Below are 14,790 nucleotides of genomic sequence, written 5' to 3' on the forward strand. Positions count from 1 at the left end.
CTGAAGCTCTTTAAACCAATATACTAGGACTGATGGAACAAGTCAGATTAAACCCTTTAAACTTGTCCCATACGATGTTGGGTCCGACGCGGTCTCATACCTAAGTAGGGCTTCACTTAGGATTGTAACATTCCACCACGCTTCCGCATTTTCCATCCTCAGTGCCCCACTATGTAGTGGTTTACATTCTAGCCTGTTTTCCATGTAGCCCTTCTCATAGGTTGGCCCGCCACACTTCATATGTGGCGGGCCACTATGTGGTAGTTTTCAGAGTGTCAGTTATCACTCTGTCTCTTTTACCATGTGGTCTTTTCCAGGTAGTCCTCTCTACATGTTGCCTCTTCAATAACTGAAACATTTAATGTGGTGCTACTCTGATACCAAATAACAATTACCTAACCCGTATACCAAAAGCCTCATGATTGATGGAACACGTTAGATTAAGATTAAGCCATTTAAACATGTCCCATACCAGGTTGGGTCCCACCTAGTCTCATACCCAGCTAGGGCTCACACAGGATCTACACATTGATGGTATGGACAGGTTTAAGAGGGCTTAGCTAGGTTGGAACTCGTTGGATTAAGCCCCCTTAAGCTTGTCCATACCATGTTGGGTTCCACATAATCCTATACCTAGACAGCTCCCACTTAGAACCATAGCATTCCACTGCGCTTCTGCATCTACCATCCTTGCGGCCCATTATGCGGTGGCTTTCACTCTAGTCTTTTTTCTAGGTAGCCCTTTCCGGTGGTAATCGGGACCTCCGTGGCTGCTCTGAACCGAATGTTAATTATGTAACCAGTATGCCAAAGCCCAAGGACTGATACAAGACGTTCGATTAAGCTGTATTAAACAGTTTCATGCAAGTTTGTAGCAGGTTAGAGAAATTTCTGGAGATGATATATTTGGCCCATTTTTTTACTTTGGACAGCCCTCTAAATACACTAGAGGGGCTGTCCCAAGTAAAAAAAGGCGAATGTACATTAGGATTAATTTATAATTTTAACTAGGGCTGGCTACCCTGGCTGGAACCGTGGAAATGCTGGAAAACAGGGTGGAGATATCATTTTAATGATTGCCTGATATAAGTAGTGACCGGTGAGCGACAGAGGAAGGGGGCAGGCTGCATCGCGAGAGAGAGAGAGAGAGAGAGAGAGAGAGAGAGCAGAGAGGCATGGCTACGACGCTGCTGATACGCCCGTACGTTTTATGTAGTGCCCTAAGAAACCCCCTCGTGCGCTGCTCCCTCGCAACACCATTGGTCTGTCGTCGTCGGGGGGTTTTCCAAGCGTCATCTGCTCCGAAGCTCGAAATTCATGGCGTTTCATGTTCCACATCCCAATTCCATGCTCTTTCTGGCCGGAGATTCAGCATCCGGGCAACCCAGGTTTCCAATTCAGGTTCTATCGACTCTCCAATGATGCAGTCCATGGAGAATAAGGTTTCTTTCTTTCTTCCGATAGAACAGTAAATTAATAATTAAAGAATAGTAATACCAACCATTTGACATTAACATCCATCTAATCGAACCAATCTTTCGGCTGTTCCCAGTTTTATTGGACCTATTTTCGGCCTCTTTATAAAGAAAGGATCCATGTAATGATAGAGTAGGGAATTACCATGGATGGTTGTTTTTCTTGGATTTTGCCTAGGTTTTTATGTTACTGCTATTGCTATAATTATGTTTCATTACCGAATCCAGAGGGAAATGCTTCATATGACTACTTCGGTTTTCATTTAATAGTATAAATCTTGCTGCATATACCAAATCTAGAGCAAGTGCAACAAGTTCCATCACCTATATATTTACGCAAGTATTTCCTCCCCATCACATCTTCCATACCTTTGACATCTCCCAAATAACTGCTTCCACTTGACTGCGTTGGTTTTATTAGATCTTACCCTTATCTGCTGTTTTCAAAATGTTTCAAGTGTCGCTGTTGAGTCAGAAATATTTGATTATGCTTAGCTCTGCCACTTATGTATAGGCTATTGCATGTTATGTTCAGGCTGTTGCCTTATTCTAGCCTCTCCTTGGCCCTTGCATAGGTTTTAACTCTTAACAACCTTTGGATACACCATCCTTCACACAATCTGGTCCACTTTTATCTCTAACCTCAACATTAGGTTGTAGTACATCATCGTTTCTCAATAAAAGTCCTCAATATATCTCTTTTTCCGACATCATTAAAAGACAGTTATGAGTCGCATTGACTCTTACACATTACTATAATAGCAACAAATGGCAATGAAGTTGCGCTTGTTCTTGTAGATGTTTACAAGGGTATTGTCAATGTCATGAGATTGAGAGAAACTTGCTTGGTCTTTCTAAGTCCGGTAGACCTGATTTAAATTTCTTTTTGATGAAGTAGCTGGTTAATTTAACTTGCAGGCTGTCAATTCCTTCTTACACTTTGGGGAAGGCTTTGATATTGTTTATCTGCACATTGGAGGATTTTTTTTAATTCGGCACTCTTGGAGGTTTGCAAGGTGGTTATTTTCCATGACAATGGATGGTGAATCCCTTTAGGTGGGGAGTTCGATAACTTGTTAAATTGGACAAACCAATGCCTAAAAACTCAGTCTCAAGAGGCAAACTCGGCCAAGGTAAAGAGGAGTCGACTTGGACTAGTTAATGATTGACTCAATCAATTGTTCATTTACTCATGCAAGTCAAAGGAGTTTTTGATTGGCTTGGTAGGAAAAAAAAACTGGACTTGGACAAGAACTTGGCTAAGATAAAACCAAGTCAATCGGGTAGGTCAACAATAGACCGGGGGAGTTTTTAAATAGCCGAACAAACCCATGACCAATATGCATAGCTTTTCGTGGAATGGCGTGGTTTTAAATGGAGCAAGATATTGCTCTCCCCTTGTTGGTCTTGTTGGTATCACTAGGAGGTGTAGATAGAGTTTGGTCCCAAGGTCATGGGTGTTGGACAAACCTAGATAAAGTGTGAAGGTTTCAAGAAAAGGGTTTTGAAACCAGAGCTGAACACCATGACTGCCAAATTTCTCATCAATGATAGTTTTTAGTCAATACAACTTGCTAGAGGTCAAAGGACCTATTGTGACCCATTTTAATGAACTTGTGGTGTTGTAGATAGTTGAAGTTGATTTGTTAAGATACACCTTTGTGTAGCATCTTACCCCAAAAAGGGAAACAAATGAAACTTTATCCAAGGAAGCAATATAAATATCTTTTATTGAATGCTGAAATAAAGAGCACATGCCAGCTTTATCTACAAGCTTCCTGCTCTTGGGTGCCCCCTCCTTTCTAGTTTCAATCTAACAAGTCATAATTTTCAAACTTGGCTCGACGAGGGTTGATTAGAATTTGGGCGAACTTGGCCCATTTGAAAAATGCCGCCAACATTAGGTGACCACGTCAATACCAGAAGTTGAGGAGGAGCACTCTCAAACTCTTCAGATCTGGAGTTGTGCAAAAGTTCTACAGAGTCATCTTGCAAATCGATGGAGATATTGCAAGCGTCGGGTAGAGGCTGGGCAAGGGGCTGCAAGCCTGCAACATTGGGATAGGAGGCGGTGAGGAAGTCAGCAAGTTGCCTACTGCCTCCTGCAAGCTATCTGGAGTGTCTCCATTATGAATTGGTCCCACAATGTTTACTTACCTTTCACGGCTACCAGTCCTGCATCTTGACCTAGGAAGCACGGGTACTCTCCCGGGCCTCCCGTACCCGTACCCAACACGTATGGGGTGTGGGTACGCCCTGGGTACGTCCCGGGTACGCACCCCCATACTTAAAGAAATAAAAATCATTTTTCTTGTGTTGGGTGCGTGTCGGGTGCGTTGGCGGTGCGCACCCACACGTACCCAACACGCCCTACTTCTCTTATCTGGTTTGTAAACCCTCCTGCTTCTTCTTTACTATTTTATTGTCCATTTACTTAAGATTTACATGTAAATAACGGAATACCCCCTATTTGGATTTATTAAAAATAGTTTCAAGACCCAAATCTAAAAGGAAAAAAGTCAACTCTCCTGTTCTAGTACAAAATTCGCAGAAAAAAGGTTGGGTCAAAATTTTAACTTTCTTAACTTCCAAACGGTGGGGTGTTTTTCAAATTTTAAAAATTCATAAAATCTATCATTTCCAAACATTATTAAATCCTAAAAGTTCGGTATAAAAAATCTCATAATTTGGTCTCTAAAAATTATTCATCTTGTCAAGCACTGGTCAACACACTGGTCAACACACTGGCGACAGACTTTTTTTCAATTGAATGATGTATTAATGCCTCATGTTACGAAATATGGAACTTAATCACTTATGAAATGAAGAGTAATATTAGAAATTTTCATTTTGGTGATGTTATTGTTATTTGATTGCTCTCCAAATTTTTTTTTAAATTTTTATAAATATATAATAAAATATTAAATATATATTATTATATTCGGCGTACCGGAACGTACCTACACCCGGTTTTTTTGAAAAATCACGTACCCACGTACCCGTGTCGTGTCGTACCCGCATCTGTACCCGTGCTTCATAGATATTGACAATGCAAAGGCACTACATGGGCCCGGCCCTAGGCCCCTAACATTGGGCTATCGAGGAGTGGGTTCTCGAGATGGGCAGCAAGGCCCAATGGGAGGCCCGGCCCTAACATTGGGCTATCGAGGAATGGATTCTCGAGATGGGCAGCAAGGCCCAATGGAAGGCCCACAAGATGCAGGCTGAACTCAGGCACAAAAAAAAATCAGTCCCGAAGACGAGAACAATGCAACCTCGCAAGGCCCAAGTCCATAATTCCTTTCGACAGAATTCTAAGGCTCGTTGACAAGCGTACAATCCCCACAGGAATCCGATTTTCAAGTCACTAAGTCCACCGAAAAAACAAAAAATCTGGCAGGATCTCCTATATATTGCAGTAAAAAGGATTAGGAAAACGCCACGTCTCCCTGGTTCCCACCTCACTTTTATCGAGATTAAGTGACCAAAAATTTGAATTTGAGAAAGCTCTTCAATGCTTCGATTCCACACCAAAGGAATGAGATTGTTCCAAATCAATTTTAGCCGCTCAATCCTCCATGTCTAGAGATCTCGGTGGGCCCTCTAAGAGAAGACGATCCTTAGACGTACATGTGGGAATGGGCGCCAGAGGTGGGACCCTCAACAAAGCATTGACGTTCTTTGGTTACCGGAATCTCTTGATGGCCTCACCTTGATCAAGCCAGACCGACCTCCAAACTCCTCTATTGATCTCTCCAAAGTTGAAGCAAGCTATGGTACAAGTCTAGCAGAGAATACTACCATCTAACGAGCATCCAAACGGTAGCTGAATCGATGGTCACCCGCATCGCCTTTGATTCCAAGGCCACCTTTAACGTCTTGATACATATTCTCCCCAAGCCGTAAATTCCATAGAAAACACGATTGGTCTACGTTCACGATATGATTGATCCTCTTCCCATTCTCTCTGATACTAGCCCCACTCGAAGCATGCGGCGGAACTCCGGAGAGTTCCTACCATGCTACCCGAAACAATTCTGAGCTTCTCTGGTTCCAAGGAAGGCCTTCAAAAGTGAGGTTTTAAATTACGGTTTGGGTTTCAGTTTTGATCAACAAAGAAATGGAAGCATTTCGGTTTCGATTGGAAATTTTAGTGGAAATCTTGTAAAATCGCAGAGATGTATGGAAACATATGCAAATGATAAATTTTTTAAGATGACTTCGGGAAATGCTAGAATAAGCACAAATACGTACTTGAAAGCCATTACATAAGCAAGAAAGCCATCCATAATGGCTTAATCACATTGAACACCTAGTGACATGTTATCGCACATGCCTTTTTTTTTGAATGGTGGCAAATTTCATTAAATAAGGGAAGATCAAGATGGTTGATCCAAGAAAGGTACATAAACCAAAGAGAAGAAAAGAACAAAAACAGAATTTCAAGGAGGGAGATAGTCAAACATCTCGAGGCTCTCCTTGTGAACACTTGATCTCGCAAGGCTATTTGCCATTGAGTTAGACAATCTCCTAATATGAATAAAAGAAATTGAAGAACCACCCACTATATCCTGAATCTTATCAAAGAATTGAGCGAATCTCCAAGGGGGAACTAGAGAACCACGAAGCCAATGGTTGACGTTGAGGGAGTCTCCCTCCACAATCACATGATCCAAGGAACCTCTGTCCAAAGATTTTATCTCCTGATGCACAGCTTGGACCTCTGCCTCGCCAGCATCTGAGACCCTGATAGGTCCAGCAAAGCCGAAATAACCTCACCGCTAGCGTCCCTAAGAACACCTCTAATGCCTGACGGGTCGGGATTACCTAGGCTTGAACCATCAGAATTTTACTTTAGGAGCCCTTGAGGGGGAAGATCCCAAGCTTGCACCACTTCAGGTCACCGCTCGACACTAAAGCAAATCTCCCTTCTTCCATGCCAAAGATCAAATGACGATACCATCTTAAAGCTGGGAAGATTTTTCACCCAAGATATAGTCAGAGCAATGTCTTTCATGAACAAAAAAGAGGATGATTTAGATACTCCATCAAAGACTTGCATTTCTTTCTTTCCATAGCACCCACAATGTGGCAAGGAAAGATACGTTCCATAAAATCCAGCCTTTTTTCTTCCAAGGCACCAACAACGACCCCTACAATAGTTCAGATAGAGAAAAGGGCAAAATCAAGCTCATCCAAAATCGGCGAAGGATACCACTCCAAACCGAGCTCATTTCTTGTTGGTTTCGGTGGAAATTTAAAACCATGTTTAAAAGGGGACTCACGTTCTATTCTTTTAGATTTGAATCAAGTCCTCCAAGTTGGTCTCTTCTGGAGGTGCAATCAAGGTCAAGCTGATGAAGAGCTATTTTTCCCTGGATGCTCCATGGACTCGGGTTTGTTCTTCTAGATTTGAATCAAGTCCTCCAGGTTGGTCACTTCTAGAGGTGCAATCAAAACTTCGAAGGAGTCAAGCTGATGAAGAGCTATTTTCCCTGGATGCTCCATGTTCGAGTCAACCGGGCTTCGAGAATCTGAATCGTTCCAGTCCAACGATCTGTTATTTTCTCCCTTTCCTTGTTTATCCCACAATGTCAGAATACTGCCAAATTTCCTCCTTTAACTGATTCTGAAATCCAACCTTCTTCTATTCAACCCTCTTTTGAATCTACCTTCAACTCTCCCATCTATCTCTAAAGCGCGAGCTGGGCCGCATTGTGTCATAAAAATGTTCAGGATTGAACTACTTCATGTGGTCGAGGGCCGCTAGGTTGTGTCACAAAAATGTTCAGGATCGAAGGTAAGGGAATGCAGAGTTATGTTGATGGCTCAATTCCATATCCAACTGATGTTGGGAGAGATTTTGAAGCCCCTATTAGTTAAGCCGTTGCGCGCCAGGCCCCGCTTTAGCCATCTTATTATAGTCAGTTTTTCAGTTGCTTGCAGGTCTCCAAACAAAACAACATTGGAATTTGACATAAGAAAGAAAGCTCAAAGTAGCCGGGGACCCAAAATGAGTTATCATCCAAGTTATTGGAGAATGGAAGGTAGGCAAAAGATGAAATTGTATTTGAAAACTAGGATAGATTGTAAACAAAAACCTCCAGAATCTTCAATCAACAGGACTTGTGGGCAATGCATTAGGTTCGGTCTCCTACTGCTGACATTAGGGGTGTAAACGGATCGAATTCGGAGCGGATATGGCTATATTCGAATTTGATTACAGTATACACTATCCGAATTCAGATTCGACGGATATTTAATATCTATTACCGAATTCGTATCCGTCGGATATTGTTCGAATTCGGATATTATCCGTATCCGTTTATCCTGTAAATTCGAACATTTTATTGCAGCACTTTATCTTTTTTCTCCTACTTAGTGCGTGTTTGGCGTACCGTTTAAAACACCGTTTGGCGTTTGAAACACCGTTTTGGGGCCAAATGGCCGTTTGGGAGTGTTTGGGTGCGCAGCCACCGTTTGAAACGCCGTTTGAAACACCGTTTTAAACCCTCAAAACGGCGTTTTGCAAACGGAGGGGGGGGGGAGGTCCGTTTGCAAAACGCCGTTTTGAACTGAGTTTTTGGGCTGTGAGTTTTTACTTGTTTGCCCTCACCAAAACCCATTTTTACGTATATGCTTGCGATTTTATGCGTTACGTCAAATACCAAAAAAGTGGGGGTGTTAATATCATTCTTGAGGACACAAATTTATTAAATTGTTAATATTTAATTCAAAACAAGGGGCTGCTGATATCATTATATGATCACTTAATTTTGATTTTTTAAAGACAAAAGAATTAAAAGAAACCCTAGTTTCTTACTTTCTTCATCTACTTTGTAAAGTTGCAAACCCTCTCACGCCTCAGCGCCTCCACTTGTCCATCAAATCCGGCAAATCCAGCTGTTAAGAAGAAGAAGGAGAAGAACCCCAAAGGTATAACCATTTTTTTTTTTTTTGTGGCAATGATTTAATTTTAGAAGTGTTTGAATGAGATCCTAATGACCTTTTAATATTGGGCTTAATGAGAGAGTAGTTGAGTTACATTGAGGCCAACCAAACAATGCCCTTTTTGGTCATTTTACCACTAAAACTCTGTTTTGGGGCATTTGCAACCAAACACACAATACCTCCGTTTGCCGTTTTGATCTGGCCAACCAAACATGAAAACGCCATTTGGCAAAACACTGTTTTGAACTAAAACACCGTTTTACAAAACGGCGTTTTAAACTCTATTTCAAACGGTACGCCAAACACACCCTTACTCGAATGAATTTTCCAAACCCTAAAACTAGACCTCTACATTCTCTTCACAAAATTAACTCTCAAACCCTAAAATATATGAGATCCTCTTCTTCCTTTTAAAACAAAGGCAGAGAGAGAGGGAGGGAGGCGATGGGGATGGGGATGGATGATAGTGTTGGTAGTGGTCTTTGGGTTTTTCCTTTTTTTTTGTATATGATGGAATGGGTTTGGGCTATTTTTGTTTTTATTTTTATTTTTCTAAAAAGAATATTCACTTTTCTTATAGAAACAAAAGATAGTGTGTCATTACTAAAAATAAATATTAATGATATTATTAATAATAAATAAAAAGGATTTACTTCTCGGATTCGGATGTTAAACGGATCGGATATACCATTTACCAGATTCGCATCCGCTAAGAGTCGGATATCTCATAAACGGATTCGAATAATATCCGCTTTAAACGGATTCGGATAATATTCGCTTTAAACGGATTCGGATGCGGACGGTAATCGAATTTCCGAATATCCATTTACACCCCTAGCTGACATCTGCCAACCAGCACTTACGAGGAGGGTCCATCGGCTCGGGGAGCGGCTTTCGCAAGAGACGGCCAGGAATTTGGAAGGGTTTGTTGGGAAAAGTCTGGTCTAACTGGACCAGATATTCCCACAATGCCAACCTGTAGTGCAACACTTGATGTTGATGTATGGCATCGAAGGCACTGTCAGTCTCCCATCTCTCCATCCCATCTCTCCTTTTCTCTTCTCGTATCTCTTAACCTCTTTGCTACGAACCACCTCCCAATTAGCATCTTCTTCTGCTCTGGATTCTTCTTCTCGTTTGGTCTCTTCGTCACTTGTAGTAGCTTCTCTTGTTTTCCTCATTCTTGCCATTCTCTTCATAGAACTAGTCTGATTTATTTATTTTTGTTACGTTCAGGTTTCTATCTGGAAAAAAATCTAAAAAAATTAAAATTAAAATATTTAATAGTTATAAAATTAAGAACAAAATTAGGACAACAAATAATATTGTGAGTTTATCGTATTATAATTCTAAATTTATGTACAATTATCATATGACAAACTCTTCTAATGTGTGTTATATGTATAGAGAAATTATATGATGTCTGACTGCAATAATAAAGGGCGGAGAGAGACAAAACCTCTCTCCCTTGATTTTAAATCCAAGAGAAAGCCCCGTTTTGACTTTTCCTTGGTTCAAAAACCAAGGCAGCAGGTTTTGTCTCCTTCCGCCCTTTACATTCTCATGGTCGGGCATCATATAATTTCTCATATGTATATATGTATACTAGTAAGACAACCGGTGCGATTCATGACGCAAGAAAAAAAAAATCTATGCTTTGAAATTGTTTAAAAAAGGCGCAAAAGATGGAATTTGGAAATGCAGCTTGTGCCTAAAACCATGGGAAAAAGGCAGTTCTTATAAAATAAATGGAGATTCGTCCCTTCAGTTTGTGAACTTAAGCATCCACCTACTTGTAACCCGATATGACCCTACTCATTGAATAAACAACAACCAAATGAAATTTAATCAAACTGGAGAAGAGAAGCAAAGGTGTGAGGAAGGGTTAAGGACAAGAAGAAGTAGACCAGAGATAAGAAGGAAGAGCAAAAGGCCAACTATCAAACACTAAAAATACTTGGTGACCTTGGTTAACGATTCCGTTTCGTTTTGGGCAGTGGAACGAATTACAAAAAATTGGAACAACATGGTCATCCTATGCAACCCAATCCATCATCACATCAAGTTTGTAAAGATCCAACATTTGCTTATCACTATCAGCTGAAATGCCTGTGTTGATCAGTGCCCAGCCAGATGAAAAAAGTTTTTAGAGACCAACTTATGGCTTTTTTACCAGAATTTTGGTATTTAATAATGTTTAGACTTGATAGAATTTATGAATTTTTAAAATTGGAAAATATCCCATCGTTTGGAAGTTAAGGTTTTGACCCAGGCCGAAAACGGTCGAATTTTGTACTAGAACTGGAAAGTTGACTTTTTATCTGACTTTTTATCCTTGTTTTGTGTGTGTGTGTTTTTCCCGGGGGGGGGGGTAGGTATTCTCCTATTTGCATGTAAATCATGAGGAAATGGAAAAAAAATCAAAAGGGTGTTTGGGTGAAACAAGTCGAATTAGGGTGGAATGATATTGGGGAGTGTTAACGAAACGAAATTGATAACTATGATGGTAACATATGGTAAAGAAAATTTCAATCATAATTTCCAGAACCCAACGGAACCCAATGCCCGAATTCAACTAAATCGAAGACCTCAAAAAATACTCAATAATAAATTATACTTCCTCCAGTTTATGAACATAAGCATCCACCTTCTGGTAATCTGTAACAGTTTGGTCCTTGCACGTAGAATAAACAACAATCAAATGAATCTTAATTAAATAGAGAAGAGAAGAAAAGGAGTTAAGCAGGGTTAAGGAGGGAAAGCATAAGTAGAACATATATAAGAAGGAAGAACAGACTGCCAAGTATCAAACATTGATAGTAAATGATGACATACGGTAAAGAAAATTCCATCCCTAATTTGCAAAACCTAGCATAACACAATGCCCAAATTCAAGTAAATGCAAGACCCCAAAAATCCTCAAGCACGGAAGAAGACAATTTGTAAACCCATTCGCAGCTCTAACTTGCCAAGGGCAACTAAAACCAATGCCTAAACTCATTTGCAAAGAGGGAGAAGCGGGGATTCGCAGACAATGGTTGGAACATTGAGAGAGAAGATGGGTTTTAGGGCCAAGCTCAGACTAGGCAGATAACTAAGCAAAGGTATAACTGAGTCAACTCGGGCGAGTCAGTGATTGCCTCGGCGAGTTTTTAAACAATGCAACCAAGGAAGTCTTTACCACCATGCATACCATTCCTGCTTGATAGCTGACTGCCATGCTAGTATCACATAGCGTGGGATTCAAGTCTTCTTGTTTGACAGCCATCAAGGTTCAGCCCTTTCGACCACAGGTTTGGTTGATAGTCCCTACACACGTCTGAGCTTCTGATATAAAAGATTTAGTGATCATGTATCTCTTCTATAATTTTCTTAGCACCTAGTACCTTTTTTTCCTAATTTTCCTGATTTCTTGAATCCATGTAAACCATAGGGTTCCTGTGCCTGATATCTTGCTTTCACCCTCCAACAGATCAAGGAGCAGTTAAATGCCGATGAAGTCACTGTTACTGATGCATATGGAGATGGTCGGCATGTCAGGTGAAATCAGGATTACCTACTTTACTGAAAACAGTTAAATCCCAAAAGGATGCAAAACAAGCTGGTTCTTGATATGCAAATCTCAGTGTCTTCAGCTTTCTGAGTTTCTTATTCTAATTTATACTCCAGAATCTTAGGGTATTGCACTTGCCCTGCATTGTTTCCTATTTCCTAGGAACAGTTGATTCAATGCTACTCTTTCCTTTTACTATTTAGAAACATATTGCTTTTTTACTTATTAGTAACATGTTCTATACAGTCACGTTCCTATAAAAATGGAGTGATCTTATTTCCTAGAATAGGGTAATCAAAGTGAATATAAATTTTGGGTGATGATAAATTCGCACCCCTTGTAGGATGATTCACACCCCTTTAATGTGAATTGACGTTAAAAAAGTGTTAAAGTCTGACACGTTTTGACATGTTTTGACGTCAGTTCACATTAAAAGGGGTGTGAATCATCCTATAGGGGCCCTAAATTTTATACTTCAAACTAAATTTGTAACTCTACTACTAGTTATGCTAGGTCAGCGAGGAACATAACACCAATACCCCATTCAAATGTATAAAAAAATTGTTCTAAAATAAAACCAAATCCTGAATCTATGATGTAAATCTGGAACATTCCATTTTAGTCTATCAGAGGAAACTTGATTTATCAAACCAAACAATCTGAATGAACTGATTAAGCATGCTTCACCTAGCTGTGTAAGTTCACTGTTACCAAGCCACATACCTGCTCCTGGTGTTCGAGATAGAAGCATCTTATTCAAGATTTGAGGAAGGCAGGCGTGGATGGGGGTGATCACGGGGACAAACGAGTTTGCGACCCACAACCCAAAGCCAATATGGGAAACTTACACAGGTTGCAAACCCTCATTTTAATTTGTTCCTCTCCCCCTACCCTCTTATTCTTCTTCTCCATTAGAATATCTTCGCTGAGAGAAACACAGGACTGCCAAAACTCATGCCCCCAAGCTGCCATCTCAAACCTAAGTAAACAAGTTGTGTGTGTGTGTGTGTGTGTGTGGAGGGCTAGATGTACGCAGGGTGGTCACGTCTAAGGTTGCTCCATTGTGACCTGGCAGTCACGGGTTCGAGTCACAGAAACAGCCTCTATGCAAAGCAAGGGTAAGGGTGCGTACATCTAGCCCTGCCCATACCCCGCAATGGCAGGAGCCTCGTGCACTGGGCCGCCCTGAGTATCTCAAGGGTCATCATTAAAAAGAAAATATTAAATAGGTGGTATTTAATCTAATACGAATTTTAATTTGTTTGTTTTGGATTTGTGTTGATATATAATAACGATGAAACAGGTTATGTATGTGTTTGATGTAGAAAATTCTTCTGTCTACGTAGTTACTGGGTCCGGTGCAGTGTTATGTGTGAAAGCACACAAATTAAGTTGAATGGTTTGTGCTTTTTGTATTTAATCCAATAGAGGCTGCTGATTTTGTTAGCTATTTCATTTCCCTAGCATTTTTTTTATTTGTGTTGATATTTAATAATGATGAAACGAGTTGTGGATCAGAATCAATGTTTAGGGTGGGGTCCACCATTTTACCCCTAATGCTATGGATGAGGTGGGGTCCACCGTCTCCATCCAAACCTATGCATTATGGTGTGGCCCACCATCTTACACCACATGTTTTGGGAAGTTATATATTCACCTCTTTTTTTATTTGGGATAGCCCCCTCTACTGTATTTATGGCTACTTTTTTACACTAGAGGGGGCTGTCCTAATAAAAAAAGGGTGTGTGTGTGTGTTTCATTTCAGCCCAAAAGGAGAAGACTATATACGACTGGGTGTTTTGTGTATGTAAATTCCATTTCACATTTCAGCAATTGTTGGCACATGTGGATCTGTACATGCATGAATCGATATGCCTAAGCATCATATATACTGTTCAGAGCATGTTGTCAGTTTTCATTGCCACGTCACATATGGCTTCCACTTCCAAGAAGTTTGTCTTCTTATAATTTGAACTTTCATGCTACGATATCATAATTTCTTACTCTCCATCCAAGATTTTATTACGTTCATTCATTTTTTTGGCATGTATGGCAGCATTGATGTCATCTCCTCAGCCTTTGAGGGGCAATCTGCTGTGAACAGGCAGAGGTTGGTGTACAAAGCTATATGGGAGGAGCTCCAAAGCACTGTCCATGCGGTTGACCAAATGACTACTCGAACTCCGGCTGAAGCTGCTGAAAAGTGATAAAAACAGGAGGGAAAAAGCTTTCCTGTCCATCTCTTGTGAGGGAAAAAGTTTTCTCGTCCATCTCTTTTGAGAAAGTACTACTCAGTTTGCATCTCTTTGTTTAATCCTTAGTGCACTTGGCTCTAGACAGGTATGCACCACTCACATATTTATATGAACCAATAAGTGACTTGGCCCAATGCATCATTGGTTTTGCTTCCTTTCCGGTGATAGAATTCTACTACTAAGACAAATTCTCTGTTGCAACAATTTTCGGCACTGGTCCGATCTATATCTTTAGTATGACCACATCATTCTTTGCATATCAAAACACCATAACCATCTGTAGTATACATCAAAGGGGATTGAAAGGGTATGGAAATTAATTGCTTCCCTTATCTTCCCACACCCATCCTGCTCGTATGAGCTAGTATGAAATTAGTATCTCTTGCCGCTGCTATATAGTCCTGACTTTTTTTGTTCTTTTTGAGAAAGTACTGTAGGCCCGACTTAGACTAGATTGTTGCTTATTTTCTTGGAGCTAGTAGCACATATGATTTCTTTTGCAATAGGGGAAAGTTTCGTACGCTGCTGGTTGCGACAACTGACAGGGAAGTTGAAT

At 40.5% G+C, this 14,790-nt stretch overlaps 1 protein-coding gene across 1 annotated transcript; it reads left to right on the forward strand.

The window, feature by feature from the left end:
• The first annotated feature begins 1,070 nt into the window (after positions 1-1,070).
• On the forward strand, positions 1,071-14,477 carry LOC143876973 (BolA-like family protein). Its single transcript, XM_077378657.1, has 3 exons — positions 1,071-1,442; positions 11,899-11,966; positions 14,036-14,477. Exons 1-3 carry the CDS (start codon positions 1,176-1,178, stop codon positions 14,184-14,186), a joined length of 486 nt encoding a protein of 161 aa, XP_077234772.1. The 5' UTR covers positions 1,071-1,175; the 3' UTR covers positions 14,187-14,477.
• Positions 14,478-14,790: the final 313 nt, after the last annotated feature.

The sequence above is a fragment of the Tasmannia lanceolata genome, unplaced genomic scaffold, assembly GCF_043159265.1.
Source record: "Tasmannia lanceolata isolate RefF3 unplaced genomic scaffold, GAP_Taslan_0.1 ptg000005l, whole genome shotgun sequence".
NCBI classification, from domain to species: domain Eukaryota; kingdom Viridiplantae; phylum Streptophyta; class Magnoliopsida; order Canellales; family Winteraceae; genus Tasmannia; species Tasmannia lanceolata.